Source organism: Salvia splendens, chromosome 1 (assembly GCF_004379255.2).
Source record: "Salvia splendens isolate huo1 chromosome 1, SspV2, whole genome shotgun sequence".
NCBI classification, from domain to species: Eukaryota; Viridiplantae; Streptophyta; class Magnoliopsida; order Lamiales; family Lamiaceae; genus Salvia; species Salvia splendens.
Genome location: NC_056032.1, coordinates 3485462 through 3506444, shown reverse-complemented (window position 1 = coordinate 3506444; position 20983 = coordinate 3485462). Strand labels below are relative to the sequence as shown.

Genomic DNA, 20983 nt, shown 5'->3' with positions numbered 1-20983 from the left:
TAATAAAGAAAAAATATACTACCAAAATTGAAAATAGATTATTTTTATTGGAAAAAAAAGAGAGACTATTTTTATGAGACATAATACAATTTAAGATAATACAATTTAATCATGAGATTTAATCTTGCCAACCGAACATCTCCTGTATGGAGTATAAAAAAGAGACTAACATTTGAGAATTTTACACCCGATTAGTTTGAAATGAATTGTCCAATGCCCAAATGAATCAGTGAACTGACCTTGATGGAAACTTCTTTTTAATTCACTTTGGATGGAATTTGATGACAAGGTTTTGTTATTTGTGTAATGTATTTTGATTTTCTCCAACATTTAATAAAGAACTCTGATAAGAAAATTAATGAATTAGTTATTGTATAAGTTGTTCCTCAAGACATCCACTTTTGTACATAATCTGGGAATAAATTTATTTATTTTTTCTTAAAATCTAGTAGTTCAATTAAAAAAATTCGATTCAAAGATTAACGCTGCGGCATATTGCGACCTTCCCAAAATTTGATTTCAGAATTGCTTATGCAAGATGTACATATTTTGGGGAATTAGATCATTTTTCGATTAACTATCTTTAAAATAAATATCCGAAAGTAATTATTTTCTCAAAAACCCGGAACTTATTCAATAGTTGTAAAGATTTTTTATACAAAAATTTTCAAAGTTAATCAACTATATATAGTGAGAAGTTTAGACTACGTCAAATAAGCAGTGCATCAATATTATTCACAGAATTGAAATATCAGGGGATTTACTTAATTAATTTTATAAAATTAAATCTAATATTAAAATAAAGAAACAAAGTGAATGATGATAAAAGGAAAGCAGAATAATAATTTTGAAATAATATCAGATTTAGTACATCATTGAAATAATATCATATTTTAAATGTTAAAAGTGTAAAAAGACCAAATTGCCCAAATGCTCAAAAGGGTATTTTCGTACCAAAAAATGGCAAAAGGACCAAATTTGAGATAAACCCTTAGTTCAAGGTTGTCTTGCGATATTTTTAAAGTCCAAGGACTATGAGCGAGATAAACCTAGAGTTCAGGGACCATTTTTGTAGTCCACTCTAAAAAAAACTACAAAATCTTATTATGTTCATCTACCTTTTTATCATTCATAAATTTAAAAATAATAAATAAATAAAAAAATAGCACTACATGGTAGTATATATATTTTCTGTATTTAATATTATTGACCAACAACTTTAAACATTATTCTTCAAATCCACTATAAAAATATCATAAGCATTCTTCTTTTTTTTTCTCATAAAAAATATCAATCATCGAACAAAATGTCTCGTACATTATCTTTCTTGATGCTCTTTGGAGTTTGGTTCTTGTGATGACTCCATCTCTAGCTCGTGATTTAGACGAAGATGTATTGCATTCTAATATAGTAAATAAAAATAATGAAGATGATGAGATGTTATGTAATATAGTATATAGAGTTGCTTAAGTATCACCACCACCATCACCACCGCCAAGGTCGTCACACTCCTTCTCCGCAAAGCCATGGCTCACCAAGCAACCATCGCCACCACGGTACTCCTCCCCAACACCACCACCATGCTCCTCCACCGGAATTATTTTGAAAATGTACCCGTACGTCGGTTGTTGAAGAAAATAAACTTATGCTTTGCTTATTGTGATAATTTCTTATATGTGAGATATAACTCCTTATGCACACATGGTTTATTATTAATTAATAATGTATTATTGACCCACAAATCTAAATATATCATTATTTTACATTAATCGTTAAGAAATGTTATAAACCTTTTATGATACTACTATCTTTCGTCTAAAAGAGACATTGAGAACGCTAAGATCAATTAGCAAGAATGATTCAAGGAATTTAGAGAAGACAAAGACGACGAATTTATCAACAAAGATTTTTCTAGTTTTTCTTATTATTTGGTTTAAGCTATTTGTCTATAAATAGCTAAAAAATAAAAAATACAATATATTAATAAAGGGTGCAAACAAGCAATCAGGGGCGGAAGCAGGAATTTTCGTTAGTAGGGACTTCACTATATACTCTCATTATCTACGAAAAATTGTCTTATAGACGAAACAAGTTTTAATGTTTATTGGTATCGTAAAAAGATAAAGAAAAGCAGTGATAAAGTACAATAGAAGGAGAGAAAAATTGGTCGAAATCTTTCTATAAATAGAACGATATTAATTTTCGTGAATATACCAAAAAAAAGAGTATTTTTGTAAACGGGCGTATATTTTTTTTATAATAAAAAAATATAGTAAAAATACAAGAAGTTTTTGCATAATTATGTTGAAAAGAAAAAAGTCTAAAAATTTAATTTATGGATTAAAGTCACTAAGAAAATAAATTTTGAGTTTGCATCGATTATTTAGAAAGAAAATTAAAATAATACGTGGTATTATGATTCTGGAAAAAGTTATAAAGGAGGCGAAAAATTAGAATTCACTAACTGAAAACTAAGTTATTAAATTAAAATTTAGTTTACTCTCCCCAAGTCCAAAGAAAGTTTAACTAAACACATTTTTAAAGAAATCCAAATATTTCCATCAAAACGAATAGGCTTTTAAGAGTTGTTGTACTTTTAATTTAATTTAATAGCCAATAAAAGAATCGACAATTTTTAGAAAAGCACACCATCTTGACACATTTCACTAGGAAGTTTATAATATTAATTGTAATCAAGTCAGCTTCTTCCTCAAACTGATCTAAGTAAACTACTATTATTCTTTATTTTATTCTCTGTAATTTTTAACTTCTTGATTCATTTGATCACCTCTTATTATTCAATTTTTGATGATTTAGTATTTAATATCGTTAATTTGGTGAGGGCTAGAGATAAATTTCAAAAGTTTTTATCATTTTCGAAATAGAAAAAATCCCAAAATATATTTTAGATAGGGACTTAAGCTCTCTCCCATTTGTACGTGTGTCAGCCAGTGCAAGCAATTATGTGCAATACCGACTTTTATATTGTTTACTAATCATTATACATACAATTACCTCCATACAAAAACCCTTCATAAACTAAATTTCAACATTAATAAATTATTTTTGAACCGTGGCCACCACTCAAGTTATGGCTTACACAAAACCCTTCATAAACTAAATTTCAACTTTAATAACTTTGATTTGTTTATCTCCTATATATGGATCAAAATATTTCCGGTGACACAATCAGCAAATATGGCAGAAAAAATGACGTGATTTTGTTTTTATATTTACTCTGTATTTGATTTATCATATTAATTTCAATTTTGAACAATTGTGGGATAATTAAAAAAAAGTAAACATTTTGATTTTATATTCTAATTTTAAAAGTTACCATATCAAAAATTATTATTTTATTGTTAATTATCCTTATTTTAATTATTAATATTTCTTTTTCAAGTAATTATTTTTATGAAAAATCTAGATAATTAATTATTTTAACTCAATCACAGTTTTCCGTCAATATAATGTGGTTAAGATATTTTTGTTACAATTACAAGTATTGGAAAAATTATTGGTTTCCAAACCTATATATATATATATATATATATATATATATATATATATATATTTTACTTTTCCTAAAGGATAAAATATAATAACAGAGGTGCAAACTAAAAATTATGTCAATATGGATTTTCACACTATGTACTAGTATTATACTGGAGTACTTGTTAATCATTTGATTTTCCTAGTATGCGAATATTATGGTTTTTATTTGGGCTTTATTTAATGTTGGATATCACTATCAGCCCAAGTTGATGCTTATCGGGCCAGAGAGAGCTAATATCAATCAGCCCATGATGGAAACCATTAATGATCTTATCATCATTCAAAAATCTGTAAATAAATTATCAAATAGGCATGTAATTTGAGAAATTGCATTAATACTAAATATCCCGTATGTAAATGAATATCGATGAGATCAGATATGCAATCTATATTATTGACCCACAAATTTAACTACTTCATAATTTTACCACTATAAAATGTTATAATCCTTCTTCAATTTCTCTCATCAGAAAACAATTTTATTTATAAAAATTAAAAAAAGATGTCTCGTGCTTTTTCTCTCTTGGTGCTCATTGGTTTCTTGGTTCTTATTGTTACCCCATCTCTTGCCCGTGATTTAGATAACGATGTATCATTGTTAGATTCGAATTTTGGTGAAGGTTTCGGAGATGATGAGAAGTTGGATATTGAATCTCTCAAGCGTCACCGCAAACGACATCCTCGTGGCCGCCATGCTCCTCCTCCTCTTAGCCACGGCGCACCAAAACACGGCCGCCGCCATGCTCCTCCTCCCCATGACGCACCAAAACACGGTCGCCACCATGCTCCTCCTCCCCACCATCACCATCATGCTCCTCCACATGAAACGTTTTGAAATGTACTCATTGTTTAAGAGAACAAATTAGTATTTCTATTATTATAAGAGTTTCTCATATATAAGATATTACTTATTGAATAAATAATAATAAATATCAAGTATTATTGTTGATATTATGGTGCACTCATCGTTAATTATTTTATGATGGTAATATAATAATTTTCGACGAGACATGAAAAATCTGTATACAACAATATATGTATGAGCGAATTTATGATAGTGTTCAAATCATATGCCATACAATTTAAGTTATGTATGAAAATGAAACTAAAATTATGGAGTACATTATTTTGTTGAAATAAAAGCAAATATATTTTGGCTCCTCCTCTTCCTTGGTCAGTAAAATTTTTTTTAACAAAGAAATATATAATTAGAGGAACCGAGGAAGAGACTTTTATATAGGACTTTTGTTTCATGTACAATTGTCATTAATCATTGTAGGAGTATTAGCAAGAGCGATTAGCTTCTGTAAATTGGATGACAATTGTTTTCCTGAAAATTGAAATGCTTAGATTGAGTTCATATGTTTTCAGATAAGAATATAAACGATTTTCAAATTTAGTACTTTGCTTATAACAAATTAGTAGTACTTTGCTTATTGTGGTTATGTAGAAGATATAACAGTGTAACACCATATAAGAACTACATGCTTTATTAATACTCCATAGAATGTATTATTGATCCACAAACCTCAATATCATTTTACATTCATCATAGAATGTTATCAATTTTTGTTCAAGAGCTTTAAGATCAATTAAACAAGAAGGATCAAGGAATTCAAGGGAGCAAAAAAATAGATTTATTCAAATGGATTTTTCTAGTTTATCTTTAAGTTTCCTATGTTTTTTACATTGTCCATTTTAGGCTATTTGTCTATGAATAGCTAGAAACGAAGAAATATTATACTACTCCCTCCGTCCCCAAAGAATATGCATTTTGGGTTCGGTATAGGTTTTAATGTAGAATTGGTAAAGTAAAAGAGAGGTAGAGAGAAAAAGTAATTAAAGTATTGTTAGTGGAGAATGAGTCTCACCTTATTAGAGAGAGAAGACTTTTAAAATTAGAAATGACATATTCTTGTGAGACAGACTAAAAAAGAAAGAGTGCATATTCTTATGGTACGAATGAAGTATTAATAAAAGGCGAAACAAGCAATTATGTACAATGTGATTTTTATTCTACTTCAGTCTTAAATTAATCACTATATAATTGTCTCCATAAAGAACTCCCTTCATAAACTAAATTTCAACATCAACCATAAAACATTAATAAACTATTTTTGAACCGTGCCCACCACTCCAAGTCATGGCTGACACAAAATGACAAAAATCAATCAACCACTTTGATTTATATATATCCTACTCATACATCAAAATATTCCCAGCAACAAAATCATAAAAAATATGGGTGAAAGCCGAGATGAAAAAATCAGTGTGAGGCCTATAAAAGTGGAAGACATAGATGATTTCATGGCGTGGGCAAGTGATGAAAGAGTTGCCCATTTCTGCACTTGGGATTCCTACACTTCACGAGATGAAGCACTCCACTTCCTCACCAACAACGCCATCCCCCACCCCTGGTACCGAGCCATCTGCGCCGGAGATCGAGCAGTGGGCTCGATCTCCGTCACGCCCGGCTCTGGCACCCGGAGCTCCACGGCGGAGCTCGGCTACGTGTTGGCGTACGAGTACTGGGGGAAAGGGATTGCGACGGAGGCGGTGAGGATTGTGGGCTCCACCATATTCCGAGAGTGGCCGCTGCTGCAGAGGGTGGAGGCCTTTGTGGACGCCGAGAATGGAAGGTCCCAGAAGGTTCTAGAGAAGGCTGGATTTGTGAGGGAAGGCTTGCTCAGGAAGTATGATGTTGTCAAGGGGAAACCTAGAGATGTGATTGTTTTCAGCCTTCTTCCATAGCCACTTTTTTTACTCTGCTTTACTTGTGTTCTGTTACAACAATTAACAACCTGTTTATTGTAATATTGAGTTGGGTTTTCAATATAATATGAAAGGATACGGTCCAAAATAAGGAAAACCAAATCATCAAGAACCATTTGATTCATTTGTTAAGCATGGATTGAGATGCCTGAGATGGAACAAGACATAATAGATAGACCTCAAAATTGATATTCTGTATTGGTGGTGACACAGCCGGATTGCTTGTGCGAGGCTATCACTATCAGCAACACCCAAACTGTATTGGTGAGGCTCACATTCAGCTACTGCAACACCCCACTCCCCTCTCCCAGCCTATGCGAGAGCGACAACGACAACGACAACGAGAGTAAGGAACTTCATCCAAATTAAATCTATCTCCATTTTTTCGATTCATTCGCTTAATGTTTTCTTTTCTCTCAATGCCCAGCTGCTCAACTAGCTCCGGCCGATTCTCAACTAAGCTCATCTGACTTTCAAAATGTTGATGCCAAGGACCAACTTCAATTCAAATAATTATGTTTTCCTTCTTGCCTTGTATTTTTGTGTTTAAATTTGTTGTACACTATTTTGCCACTTTCTTCTCTTGCTAATAAAACTTACTGTATTCATCATGATATTTGAAATTTTGCAACATGATATTTGATGGCCACAAAATTCATCAATCCAACTAAACTACACAAAATTTCAGAAAATACAAACTATTTTAAATTTTAGAAATTGAAAGTATATCAATAATTTAAAACAATTTAAAAATTCTAAACGCTTATCCTAGCTAATCATGACAACTAAAAATAGGGATAACACAACATCATATATTGTGCTCGATTATTAAAAAAATCGATCGTAGCCAACATCTAAGCACAAAATCGTTTCCGGGGGGAAATGACATAAAACAAAAGAGGAAGTTAGAAACAAAGAGGGAACGAGAAAATGACTGAAAAATGAAGTTCAGGCAAAAGGTAAAACCAACCCAACGAGTTTAAAATTGGTACTTTCTTTTATGCTGCGTTTGATATATGGAATTGGAATTGGAATTGGAATTAGAATTGGAATTGGAATTGGAATTAGAAAGGGAGCCTTCAATTTCAAAAATTTCCAAATTTACTATTTGCTACACAATAATATTTAGATATGGAATTGAATTTCAATTCCAAATATTTCAATCTCATAATTTGAATTCCATATCAAAACTAGAAAAGAATTCCAAATAGTCGTAAAATTATAAAGTTTCACTATATATCCACAACACAAGCTTCACCTATTTCACACACTACACACATTACGCACATTACACACAGTACACACACTTTCACACACTTCGCACATTACACACAGTACACACACTTTCACACACTTCGCAAACTTCACATATTGCACACACACTACACACTTCACACATTTCACCCACTACACACATTTCACACACTACACACACTTTCACACACTACTCTCATACACTACACATATTTCAAGCATCTGATTATTGGATTTTTTTTCAGTTTTAAGATTTTTTTTTCAGATCCGAATCGAATCGAAAAACTGAAATTTGCAAAAAAATATAATTGAACCAAATAAAAAAACTCAAAACCAAATCAAATTTGAAATTTCAGTTTGTGCATAGTGTGCGCATTTTGTGTAAAATTTGTGTAGTGTGTATAATGTGTGTGCAATGTGTTTAGTGTGTGCATACTGTATGTAGTGTGTTTATTCTGTATAGTGTGTGCACTGGTTAATACTACTATATGGTTACATGTTGGAAGCCATGTGATGTGAGTGAAAAATAAACAAATACAAAGACAAAGACATGTATCCCACGAAAAGCATTGAATAGATTAATATCTAGCCCTATCTATATGAACTTCATAACCAAATCCAAACTCTTCATCCAAAAATGGGACACCAACGACACATCTCAATAGGCATCGTCGTAATTCTGGCCGGCATGGCGACGGCCAAATCCAGCAAATGCATAGTGACAGCGTGCCTGTATGCATCATAAGCAGCCCTGCAGTCTGCTGCGTACCTCTAATGAGGCTGGTTATGGACCCGGATTGCTTGTGCGAGGCTATCACTATCATCAACAGCGAAACTCGATTCTGCGACACCTCACTCCCCTCTCCCAGCCAGTGCCAGGGTAAGGAACTTCATCCAAATCTATCACCATTTTTTCGATTGATTGATTCGCTTAATGTTTTCTCTCAATGGGCAGCTCCTGCACCAGTTCCACTGGCCGATTCTCCCAGCACCAACTAAGGTTCCAACTCAGCTTTCATCTGACTTTCAAAATCTAACATCCAAGGACCACCAACTTCCATTCAAATTAATTACACAGTTCTATTTTGCCTTCTTTTCCATGGCTTTATGAAATTTCATCTAGGGATGCTCATACATATCTTGCCTTGTATTGTTTGTGAGATTTTTATGTTTATTCTCATTTTGTTGTACCATGGCTGAAGACACTATTTTGCCTAAAAAACATTTTTTTGTTGTGTTTAAATTTGCAATATGATATTTGATGGCCACAAATTCATCAATCCAATTAAACTACATCAAAATTTCAGAAAGATCGAGAGATTATTAAAAAGTGGTAAAATTGGCTCTAATTTGCAACACGATCATAAAATGGGATATATTTGTTTTTGGTACATGCACTTATGTAGCTTGTCTATATAGGAGTGTAGGGATGCGTTAAAATGCTAAGTTTTCTTAAATGGCTAACTTGCTAACTAATCACCTTAGTGTATTAAAAATGTCAATACGATCACATTAAAATGTCAACAAATATTTACGTTGACATTTTAATAAATTGTGTTGACATTTAAATATTAATGTCAACACAATGTATTAAAATATCAACTTAAGTTTATGTTGACATTTCAGTATAATCGTGTTGTCATTTTTAATACACTGCGTTGATGAGTTAGCAAGTTAGCAACTTAAGAAAAGTTAGCAATGGATCACACTCCTAGGAGGGTATGTATATGTTTATGCACTTAAACATTATTGAATATACGTATAATGTATTTATATATTATCCATGTGACACCTGAATTTAAGAAACGGTAGATGGGTGCAATGATAAATTTGTTCGGGAAAGAGTGATGATTATTACTTCCTCCTCTTACAAAGTTTATCTCAGTTTGATCTCATGCGAGTTTTAAGAAATTATTTGAATTTATAATGTCTATTTTTGGAAAGGTTCTAACTGGGACAAACTTTGTCGGACGGATGAAAATGTTAAAATGAGACAAATTTTGTGGGACGGTTTGAAACCCAAAAGGTGTGGTCGAGTGGCATGAGACTCGTCCATCCTTAACCAAATGGTGAGGGATCGATCTATGCCTTTGGGTATGGAGCAGCTTTAAATCCTTGGGCTAGTTTTCCCACCTATTAAGGTGCATACAAATTAGCGCGAGAATTAGTCACTGAGCCCGCAATGAATACTCTTGGTAGTTACCAAAAAAAAATAAAAAATAATATGCATAGTTGCATACATGTTACTATGTTAGTAGCCATGTGAAGGAAAAATACTCACTCCGTCCGTGGATAAGAGTCTCATATTTTTTCGGCACGAGTTTTAAAAAATGTTAACATAACTGGATGGAAAAAGTTAGTGATATATGGACTCCACTTGTATATATTGATTTTAAATTAAAAGTGAGTGCAATGAGTTAGTGAATGTGAAACCTATTTATATTTATAATATAATCCTTTCGTCTAAAAAATAATATGCACTTTGAGTTCGGCAAGAGTTTTAATGCAAAATAGGTAAAGTAACAGATATTGTAGAGAGAAAAAGTAATTAAAGTATTGTAAGTGGAGAAATGGTCTCACCTCATTAGAAAGAAAAGAATTTTAAAAATTTAAAAGTGTATATTCTTGTAAGACGGACTAAAAATGAAAGAGAGTATTTTTTGTGGGACGGATAGAGTATATAAATGGCATTATTAGCAAACCGACCGAAGTGAAAAAACAGGACTACTATTAGCAAAAATGAGGGAATACAAAGTAAATTCTGCTAACCTGCATATGACGTAGAGAAATATTGATGCCTGATTAATTAAGAATGCCAACTTTAATTATGAAGAATTAGCTAAACCAAATGCGCTGACAAGTAAAACAGCATCTAAAAGTTATAGCACAATATCTTTTTTCTCTTTATTGCATATATAATCAAGATGAGATGTCCAATTGGCGATGATAAATACAAATTCTATATGAATAAACATTACCCCTTAGGGCGTGTGTTGGATATAAACCGAGTGATTAGTAAATTAGTAAGTATCGAAGTCTACGTTTATTTGCTCGACCTCAAGTTGGCATATGTTAGATATAATGATTGTTTACAAATTTATTGTAAAATCAAGTTGGGTTTACAGTATATATATAGGAAAATTACAATCCAAAAAAGGGAAACCACGTCAATAATCTAGAACTATTGATTCATACAGTATTTAAATGTAGATATAAAAAACAATAGATAAACATATCCCTTTATTAAAACCATACTTCCTCAGAAAGCCTTCCTTCACAAAACCAACCTTTTGTAGAACCTTCTGAGAGCCCAGATTGTCCTCCTCAACCAAGGCCTCCAGCCTCACCAGAGATGGAAAGCTCTGAAAAACACAAGGGATGGCCATCTTGAGAGAGACGCAGTGGCGAAGCCCTGCCCCCAGTAACCGCTTCCGACTGCGTAACCTATGTGGGCCCGGTATCGGTCGTTGCCGGACTCCGGCCGCACGGAGATGTAGCCGTTGGAGCGATCGTGGAGGCAGATGGAGCGGCGCCATGGGTGAGGAATGGCTACTTGTTGGATGTGCGCTAAGGCTTCTTCTCTGGTGGCGATGCTGTTCCATCGAAGGGGTACCAGGTCACCTAGTCGTCGGCGTCGCTCTCTTTGAACGGCCGGATATAGATTCTTGACTCCATTGTTTGTTTCTGTTGTAGTATGAAATTAGTGGAGTTGTTGTGAAGATAAATGATTGTTGGAGTAGTTGACCGGGTTTTGCGTAATTGACTTGGTATGTTAGTTAAAGGAAAATTTTTAATACTCCCTCCGTCCCCAAAATTCGTCACCATTTGACCCGACACGGGTTTTAAGAAATATAATAGAAAGTGGGTTGAAAAAGTTGGTGGCATGTGGGTCCTACTTTTATATATTAGTTTTATAATAAAATGTGAGTGTGAATGAGTTAGTGGAATGTAGGGTCCACTACTAAAAATGGTAAAAAGTGAAAGGTGACAAATTTTTAGAGCATCCACAATAGCGCCTAGCGCACCGCCTAGCCGAGCAATTTTTAGAGCATCCACAATAGCGCCTAGCGCACCGCCTAGCCGAGCTCCGGCGCTAGGCGGTGCGCTAGGCGAACTATTGCAACCGCCTAGCCGATTTCGCGGAAAAAAACTGATGGGGTACGTACTAAACAAGCCCAATAGCAGTGACGGCCCATCAGCCCAAAGCCCAAGGAAGAGTATCAGTTCGGCATTACCAAAGAGTTCGGCCCCAGCCTACAGCTCGGTAAAAGCCGACCAATCAAGCTCTACTCTCAGATCGGCAAAAGCTGCTCGGCAATAGTTCAGCAGTTCGGTCTCAGTTTTCAACCGAACTGGGAGATAGTGGACTCATGCAGAACCTCCACGACCTCCACTACACGATCTATTTAGTGGTGGACCCATGCAGGATCTCATGACCTCCACGACATCCACGATCTAATTAGTGATGATGTAAGCCACGATCTAATTAGTGATGATGTAAGCCACGACCTAGTTAGTGGTGATGCAAGCCACGATCTTAGTTCAATGTATAAATAGAACTTAGATCAGATAGACTGGGGAAGGAGAAAGAGAGCTCTCTAGACATCAAATATCATATAGCAAGTCTGTATTTGTAAGCTGTAAACCAGATCAAGCAATACAATCTTGCCCTCCTTTCTTCCCGTGGATGTAGATTTACCTCAGTAAATCGAACCACGTAATTCCTTGTGTCGTGATCTATATTTTCTTTTACCTGCATTTACTACCATCAAAAATTCGCCCAACCATCACTGGCGCCGTCTGTGGGAAACAGAGAACCAAATTTGTGATAAAGCGAGTTTTTGATCCTCTTCCACCAAAAAAATGCATACCAGATCACGTAACACCCATAATACCGTTCGTGATAACCATGAGGAAGCTAGTCCAGCCCGCAGGTCTGGAAAACAGCCTCGGGAGAAATCTACTTCCAGTTCTCACGGAGAAGGAACAAGCCGCTCAAAGACTCATCGCACCGAGTCTTCCCAGCAGCCCGATTTGAACGAGGCTGTCAAGTTGTTTTTGGCCGAGAAGCAGGAAGAGTTCTTAATTTTCCTGCAAAAGGGCCAAAAGCCGGAGACGAAAACGGTGGATTCTCCCTCCTCATCCAGACATGAAAGTCACTACCGCAGTAGTGCCGTGTCTTCCAGGAAGAAGAATCCTCAACCCCGACATGTTCCTGTTCCTCCTCGGTACCGGAATCACAGGAGAACTCCGTCTCCTCCATACCGAAGAGATGTCGGGTTCGCCATGTACGGAGCATTGAAGACTCCGTTCTCGGACGATATCACCCGAACTCCCTTACCACAGAACTACCGAACTCCGTCAATGACTTATGACGGGTTAGTGAATCCTCATGACTTCCTGGGACGCTATCAGTATAACATGGCGAACCAGGGTCTCAATGAGGTCCATATGTGCAAGCTGTTTCCCGAGCTGCTTATCGGGAACGCAAGAAGGTGGTTCGATAGCCTCCCCCAAGGCAGCATTAGATCTTACAGAGATCTAATGGATGCTTTCCACAGGAGGTTCTTTCAGAAAGCGGAAGCCCGAATCACTTCGGCTCAGCTGCTTTCTATACGTCAAGGTCGCGACGAAAAGATCAGCGACTTTATGACGAGATTCCACAAGGAATGCCTACAAGTAGATGATCTCAATGATCTACTTGTCATTTCGGCATTCCAAAATGGAATCCTGCCCGGAGCTCTCTACAGAAAGCTCGTGGAATGCAGTCCGCAAACAGCTCAAGAGATGTGGGACATTGCGGACCAGTTCTCCCGTGCCGATGAGGCAGACCGTCGCAAACGGTCTTTAGACAGCTCATCCCGAGGAGACGGGAGGAAGCCCGATCATAGCGATCAGGGACATCCTCGCCGAACTCCTTTTGGCGATCAGGGACATCCTCGCCGAACTCCTTTTGAAAGGATTCAAAGGACTCCGGTGCAAGACCGATTGGGGCCACGTCTCAATCCTGAGAAGCCGCCCGCCCGCCGTGATTCCGGTTGAGATCGGCGTACCCAGTCCCCGAACTCTAAATTTCTCCTCAGAAATGAATGATGACGGACTGAGAGCCGAACTAGATCTGGCCGAAAAAAGAAGAGAATTGCCCTGCATAAAAGCAGCCAAGTACAAGGAGCAAGTAGCCCGGTATTATAACCAAAGGGTGAAAAAGCTGCAATTTCAAGTGGGAGATCTCGTCTTGAGAAACAACGAAGTAAGCCGAGCAGAAAAGCTGGGCAAACTCGAACCCACTTGGGAAGGTCCATATCGGGTGTCAGAAGTCCTCGGCAAAGGGTCTTATAAATTGACTCACATGTCAGGAGAACAAGTACCCCGAACATGGTACATTTCCAACCTCAAGAAGTTCCATTTGTAAGAGACAGTCCGGTCAGTCAGTCTTGTGTCTAGTTCGGTCCTAGGGGTATGTGCTTTCTTTGTTTTTTACTTGTTTTTCATGTTTGTCTATGTGCGTTTTGTTTGTCTATGTGCGTTTTGTCTGTCTATGTGCGTGTCGTCTCTTACAAATGTTACTGAGGTATCTTGTTCTTCGAAGGCTGATCCCCTTTTTAGAACATATATAAGCCAACGATTGTGAGTCCAAGCTTCTAAGGAGGATACAAGACCACAATTCAGCTTAAGAAACAAGCAGTCCGTCTGAAACGAACTGCAACAAAGGGAAAGTCCGATCCACGCGATAAAACTCGCCGAATTAGGACAAGGGAAAGTCCGATCCACGCGATAAAACTCGCCGAATTAGGACAAGGGAAAGTCCGATCCACGCGATAAAACTCGCCAAATTAGAACACAAGCTTAGTCCGGTCAAAGAAATTTACTTCATAAGACCAAAGACGAGTCCGGTCAAAGAAATTTACTTCATAAGACCAAAGACGAGTTCGGTCAAAGAAGTTTATTTCATAAGACCAAAGACGAGTCCGGTCAAAGAAGTTTATTTCATAAGACCGAGGACCAAGTCCGGTCAAAGAAGTTTACTTCATAAGACCAAAGACGAGTCCGGTCAAAGAAGTTTATTTCATAAGACCGAGGACCAAGTCCGGTCAAAGAAGTTTACTTCATAAGACCAAAGACGAGTCCGGTCAAAGAAGTTTATTTCATAAGACCGAGGACCAAGTCCGGTCAAAGAAGTTTACTTCATAAGACCAAAGACGAGTCCGGTCAAAAAAGCTTACTTCATAAGACCGAGGACGAGTCCGGTCAAAGAAGTTTACTTCATAAGACCGAGGACGAGCACGATGAAATTTTTTCGCTGAGCTGTAAATACGCAGTGATAGAAGCGAAATGAAGATTTCATTTATTAAAACTTGTTCGGCATACAACTCCGCTGCCCTACGAGAAGGCGTTACGCTATTACAAAGGACTATTCTACTGTCCCTGGTTGCTAAAGTTGAGCCATCTATTCAAAAAATCCTCGTGAAGCCGAGTTCGGGCGTTCCGGGCAGCTGAAGAATAAGCAGGTCGACGAGATGCTCTGATCGACCTACCGCCTCTTCCTTGAGTCCGGGAAGTTCTGGCACCTCGGCGGCGAAGAGTCTCTTCACGAAGCATTTGTTGATCTTGCTCACTCATAATCACAGCTCCTCTACGAACTTCAGTCCGTCCTTGTCTTGACGTTTCCGGTTGCTCCTGAGTCCGTTCTCGTCTTGACGTTTCCGGTTGCTCCTGAGTTCGTTGCTGATTTGGAGTAGGATTTTGAGCAAGTGGATCAGAGGTTTGAGCTGGAGTATGAGCATCTGTTGGCGGGAAATGCCTAAGGAATCTTTCGATTGAAGGACGCCGGGAAAGAACGATGTCGTACCGAGAAGCCCAACGCCGCAATGATTTCACGACTTGTTGGCAAGCCGAGCTCTCCAGCGCATTGTTCCTCCGGAGTACATGATATTCCTCCCACAGTTCGTCAACTCGTTCCTGAACTTCAGAGATGGTCATTCCCCCGCGCCTGCTGATGAAATCCTCATACGCAGTCCTCTCAGCGACAGCAGTATTCAGTTCGGCCTCCAGATCTTTCTTTTCGGACTCTAAGTCCTTATTGTCGGCCTCCAGCTTCACTAAACAAGCCAAGAGTTCGTCATTCTTCATCTGGTCAGCTATGGCTTTTTTCTCAGCTTCGTCTAAAGCGGAAGAGTACAGCCGCTTCCAGTGAAGTACCTCCAGCTCCTTAAGAGTTAAGAATACAAAGCAGCCTATGTCAGTTCGGCATTTCAGTTTACTGAGCAGGTAGTAAACCACAACAGGAGTAAAAGAGAGTACGAAAAGCTATACGAAGACACAAGTGCAGAAAGAAGAATTTTTTCATTCATAAGAAAAAAAATTTTTACACGAGGGCTTCAAGGCCATTTTACAACAAGGAAGAAACTAAACTAAGAGAAGGGAGACGAAATCATACTCCGCCAGCTTCGTCTCCGGCTCCTCGGTGAGGTTCAGCTTCCTTCTCCTTGTCTGCCTCAGCTTCAGCCTCGGCCTCCCTGCTCCCCCCAGCCTGCTCGGTGCCCCCATCACCGATCAGCAGCACCTCTTGCTCGGCCTGCCTGTCTCCGGTCTGCTGATCAAGCTGCTCGGTCTCACCCTCTCCGTGGAAAATTGGAGCGGGTGAAACTGGCCCTAAGGAGGCAAAGATAGCCTCCATATTCTCGTCCCGGTCAGCTCGGCAACTACGAACTCGGTCAGCAGAAAGCAAGACCGAGGACGAAGCAAGCTCCTCAAGGAGCGGCAGACTCTAGAGACGAGCTGCTATCTCTCGGCCGTACAGCGGCAGGACGACTTCGGGCCCCTGCTCGGCATTATCGGTCATCAGTTTCAGCAGATCACCGACAAAGGCCGAAAATTGATTGCTCAGAAAGAGTTTCTCCGCGAAAGCACGGAGAACCTCCCCTTGGGCCACCACGGCGGCAGCATCCCTCCGTTTCGTCTGCTCTCGCTGGATGACGAGCTGGTTTTTGGCAAACTGGGCTTCATCCTGGGCCGAGATCCTAGCAGCTCTGGCCTTCTCAAAGTCTGCCTTAGCCTGTTCGGCCTGGTGACGAGCAGCCGCCAACTTCCTCTGCATCTCAGCATAATCGTTGGACGCTTTGGAGAGTTCAACGGCGACGAGCTTGGAGAGCATATCGTTCCTCTGAAAATGGAAAAAGGAAAAAGTCAACCGAGGGGCCACAAAAAATACAGGAAAAAAGCAAGGCCAGAAAATCAAGAAGAGAATTCACCTCGGCGAAGTCCGTGGGCCATAAAAAAGGCTCACAGATATGTTCCGAAGGAGGCGCCAAGACCACGTCTTTCTCTGGCGCTCTTGGGGGTTTCTGAATCCTCCCCTTCCCCCTTGCCGAAGTCGACTCCGGCTTCTTTGGATCCGAAGAGGTCTTTTGCCTCTTCGGATTCTTCTCGGCATCAGACGCCGAGCTGGTGGTTTTCGGCCTCTCCGGTTCCTTAGATTCGGAGGATTTGCGACCGAGCTTGTTTAGCAAGTTCACTGCCAAAAAGCAAGAAAACAAGGTTAGTTTTCGTCGTCAAGGCAGTAATGCATAAAAAAGAAATCCTCACCCTCAGTCTCTTCGTCCGAAGACGAGGAGTCGAACACGAAGTCGCCCTTGACGAGCTCAGACTCCGAGTACTGCTTCCTAATCATGGGAATCTTATTGAGCTCGGCCTCGAGCTCGTCCAACGGTTCTACCCGAGGATGAGGAATAACGGACTTCGCCCCTCTCCAGGGAAAGCCCGGAGCCGCTGTCCTATTATAAAAAAAGAAGCGATGTTGCCACTTTGGCCACTTGGTTTTGCAAAAGGCCCTAAAAGGCTGTAAAGGGATCAAGTAAAACCAAGATCCTTTTCTCTTAAACTGGAAGAAATTAAGGATTGCCCTCAGAGACAGATCCTTATCTAGCCTACGCAGTTCGGCAGCAAAGGCCGATAAGTGCCTCCAAGAGTTCGGAGTCACCTGACCTAAAGGGAGTTGAAAAAAATCAAGCAGCTCTACAAAGGCAGGGGGAAGAGGGAAACGAAGCCCGCATTCCAAGCCGGCTTCGTAAACGGTGGCGTAACCCTCCGGCGGCGAGTCAGCCCTATGAAGGTCGTCGGGAATCGCAACCTTCCCCCCAGGAAAAAAATATTTTTCGTGTAAGGATATCACAGTATCCTTACTCAAGATGCTGTGAAAATACTCTACGGTCTTCTCCCCGGATTCTTTCCGGCTAGAAGACCCCTTATCCCCTTTCCTACCGCTACCTGACTCAGAAGAAGAAGAAGAAGACATAGTTCTTACTCTTTGAAAGTCTGAAGAAATTCTGAAGAAATTCTTGAAAGCGGAAGGAAATTTTTACGCAAAAGAGAGAGAATGCAAAAGCAGCAATAGCAAAAGTGTTCAACTGATGAAGAAAGGACGTATTTATCAGATTCGGAGAAGATTTCAAAATCATCGCACCGTTTCGAATCCCACCTTTTCAGGATTCAACGGCCGGATTTTACTGTCGCATTTAATGCAGTCACGCGCAAGGCACGTCCCCTAACGTCAGCCTCCCCCGTACCTTTATCCAGAATGCCGAAGTGACTCGCTTCGCCGAAGTGATTCACTTCGCTTTTCGGGGGGGGGTAGTGATGGGGTACGTACTAAACAAGCCCAATAGCAGTGACGGCCCATCAGCCCAAAGCCCAAGGAAGAGTATCAGTTCGGCATTACCAAAGAGTTCGGCCCCAGCCTACAGCTCGGTAAAAGCCGACCAATCAAGCTCTACTCTCAGATCGGCAAAAGCTGCTCGGCAATAGTTCAGCAGTTCGGTCTCAGTTTTCAACCGAACTGGGAGATAGTGGACTCATGCAGAACCTCCACGACCTCCACTACACGATCTATTTAGTGGTGGACCCATGCAGGATCTCATGACCTCCACGACATCCACGATCTAATTAGTGATGATGTAAGCCACGATCTAATTAGTGATGATGTAAGCCACGACCTAGTTAGTGGTGATGCAAGCCACGATCTTAGTTCAATGTATAAATAGAACTTAGATCAGATAGACTGGGGAAGGAGAAAGAGAGCTCTCTAGACATCAAATATCATATAGCAAGTCTGTATTTGTAAGCTGTAAACCAGATCAAGCAATACAATCTTGCCCTCATTTCTTCCCGTGGATGTAGATTTACCTCAGTAAATCGAACCACGTAATTCCTTGTGTCGTGATCTATATTTTCTTTTACCTGCATTTACTACCATCAAAAATTCGCCCAACCATCAAAAACCGCCTAGCGCTCGGCGGTTCCGCGGCGCTAGGCGATCCGCTAGGCGCTATTGCAGCGTCCGGATCGCCTAGCGCACCGCCTAGCGCGAATTTTTAATTTTTTTTTTAATCCGAAACACTATATATACGCGACTTGCCTGTCATTTTCATTCGCATCACTTGTATTAACGAGTACTCTCTCTATCTAAATTTCTGTACAAGATCAACAACAGTAAATGGATCTCAACAACGAGCCTACTTCATGGAGTAGCGGATCTCAAACTCCCCCGATCCCCGTGGGAGGTGGATGGAGTCAGATGCACCCGAGTCAGATGCACCCATACTACAACATGTACTCGTGGCAGCAGATGATGCCCGGGATACCAGCGGGGGGAGTCCGCCGGGGGCGTTTCCGGCGATGTCGGGGTGGGCACCCAGTGTCCAGATGCCGGGGTGGGCACCCGGAATGCAGATGATGCCCGGCGGGGTACCGGCGACACAGGGGACGCCGGGGGACGTCTATCGCCCTAGTGTTGATTTTTCGACTGGTTCGTCGCACACATCGACGCCAACGGAGGTTGCGACTCCGGCCCAGTTTGACACTTTCTCCTTCAATGACTTGGGGATAGATCTTTCCGGTATTCCGGATGCTCCCGTTCAAACGGGGGGCACAGGGCAGGGTCGGGGCGCCCCAAATAAGAAAAGCAAGGGGAAAAGGGTCGGCGAGTCCTAGCAGCCGGGTGAGGACGACAACGCGGTACGGAGGAGGTGGACGGACGCGGAGAACGTCGCGCTGTCCAAGGCGTGGGTGAGTGTTTGCGACGATCCTCTCGTTTCGAACAACCAGAGGATCGTCAACTTGTGGGGCAAGATAGCAGCAGCCTACCAGAGGTTTTGCCCGGAGGGGAGGCCACGCAATGGGGAGGATTGCCGGAAGGCGTGGGACCGAATCAGGGTTGCGGTCTCCCGATTTTCGGGCTTGTACACCAACGTCCTCCGCATGATGAGCAGTGGGCAAACTGAGGACGACTGCAGGAGGATAGCGGAGAAAGCCTTCCCCCTGAAGGGGATGTACAAGGACTTCACCTACTGGAACTGCTATCTTGTGCTGAACGACTCCGAGAAGTTCCGAGTAGGTGTCGACTCTGGCTGGCCGAAGAAGCAACGGCTGAACTATTCCGGTGATTTCAGCGGCAGTAGCGGTGGTTCCCACGACCTCCCTGAGACGGCCCAGGAGGTCCCGACCCCTCGTTCGTTTGCTCGCCGTACTCGCCCGGTTGGGCACATGCGGGCTCAACGGGAGACGATGGGGGTCGCCGGGGGTTCACAGGAGGTCCAGTCGGCATCCCCCCTTGGCCAATCCATAGCGGATCTCAAATTCTTCGCGCGTCAACAAACGCGCGCTCAGATGGTCCAGACGATGGCCGAATGGCGGGCGGCGGTGGACCCCATGGAGAAGAGTTTGCTTCAAACATTGCTCCTGAGCATGCATGAGGATTTGGAGGCGGTACGGAGGGAAGCTGCCGGGAGTAGAGGCGACGGCGACGGAGGCGGAGGCGATGGTGGCGACAGCGACGGAGGAGACGACGACGGCGACGAGGAGTGAATTATTGTATTTTTTTAAATTATTGTACTTTTTTTAATTATTGTAATATTTTTAAATTATTGTACTTTTTAAATTTTTAATAGTATTATTAATGTTTCCCGTATATGTCTCGTAAATTAAATTCCGTATATTGTGTGATTGTTAATTATGTCATTTTATATAATTGTTATTAGTGATGTGGCTATTGATGTGGCTGAGCTATTTATGATGTGGCTAGGCTATGGCTGGGCTATTTATGATGTGGCAGGAGGATTTTTAGTGCTGATGATGTGGCAGTGGCTAGGCTATGGCTGGGCTATTGCTGGGCTATTCCTATTGTGGATGACCTTAGGGACGGACGAAAAAGGAAATATGTGACAAATTTTCAGGGACGGAGGGAGTAAGAAATTTTAGGGACAAAAAAAAATAGGTTTTAATAAGAAATTTAGGGACAGAAAAAAATAGGGAGTCGATCCCGTGCTGTGGTGGAAACACAGCAGCCTACGCCACCGTTTTATTTCAATTATTAGAGCCTTTAAAACTTTTTGTTGCAGCATCCTTA

The 20983-nt window shown here is 40.3% G+C and overlaps 1 protein-coding gene and 1 pseudogene across 1 annotated transcript; one reads left to right on the top strand and one right to left on the bottom strand.

Moving 5' to 3' along the window:
- The first annotated feature begins 5786 nt into the window (after window positions 1-5786).
- On the top strand, window positions 5787-6937 carry LOC121800039 (putative [ribosomal protein S5]-alanine N-acetyltransferase). Its single transcript, XM_042199595.1, has 3 exons — window positions 5787-6279; window positions 6541-6673; window positions 6755-6937. Exons 1-3 carry the CDS (start codon window positions 5797-5799, stop codon window positions 6838-6840), a joined length of 702 nt encoding a protein of 233 aa, XP_042055529.1. The 5' UTR covers window positions 5787-5796; the 3' UTR covers window positions 6841-6937.
- A 3712-nt stretch (window positions 6938-10649) lies between these two features.
- LOC121757667 lies at window positions 10650-11281 on the bottom strand (annotated as a pseudogene).
- Window positions 11282-20983: the final 9702 nt, after the last annotated feature.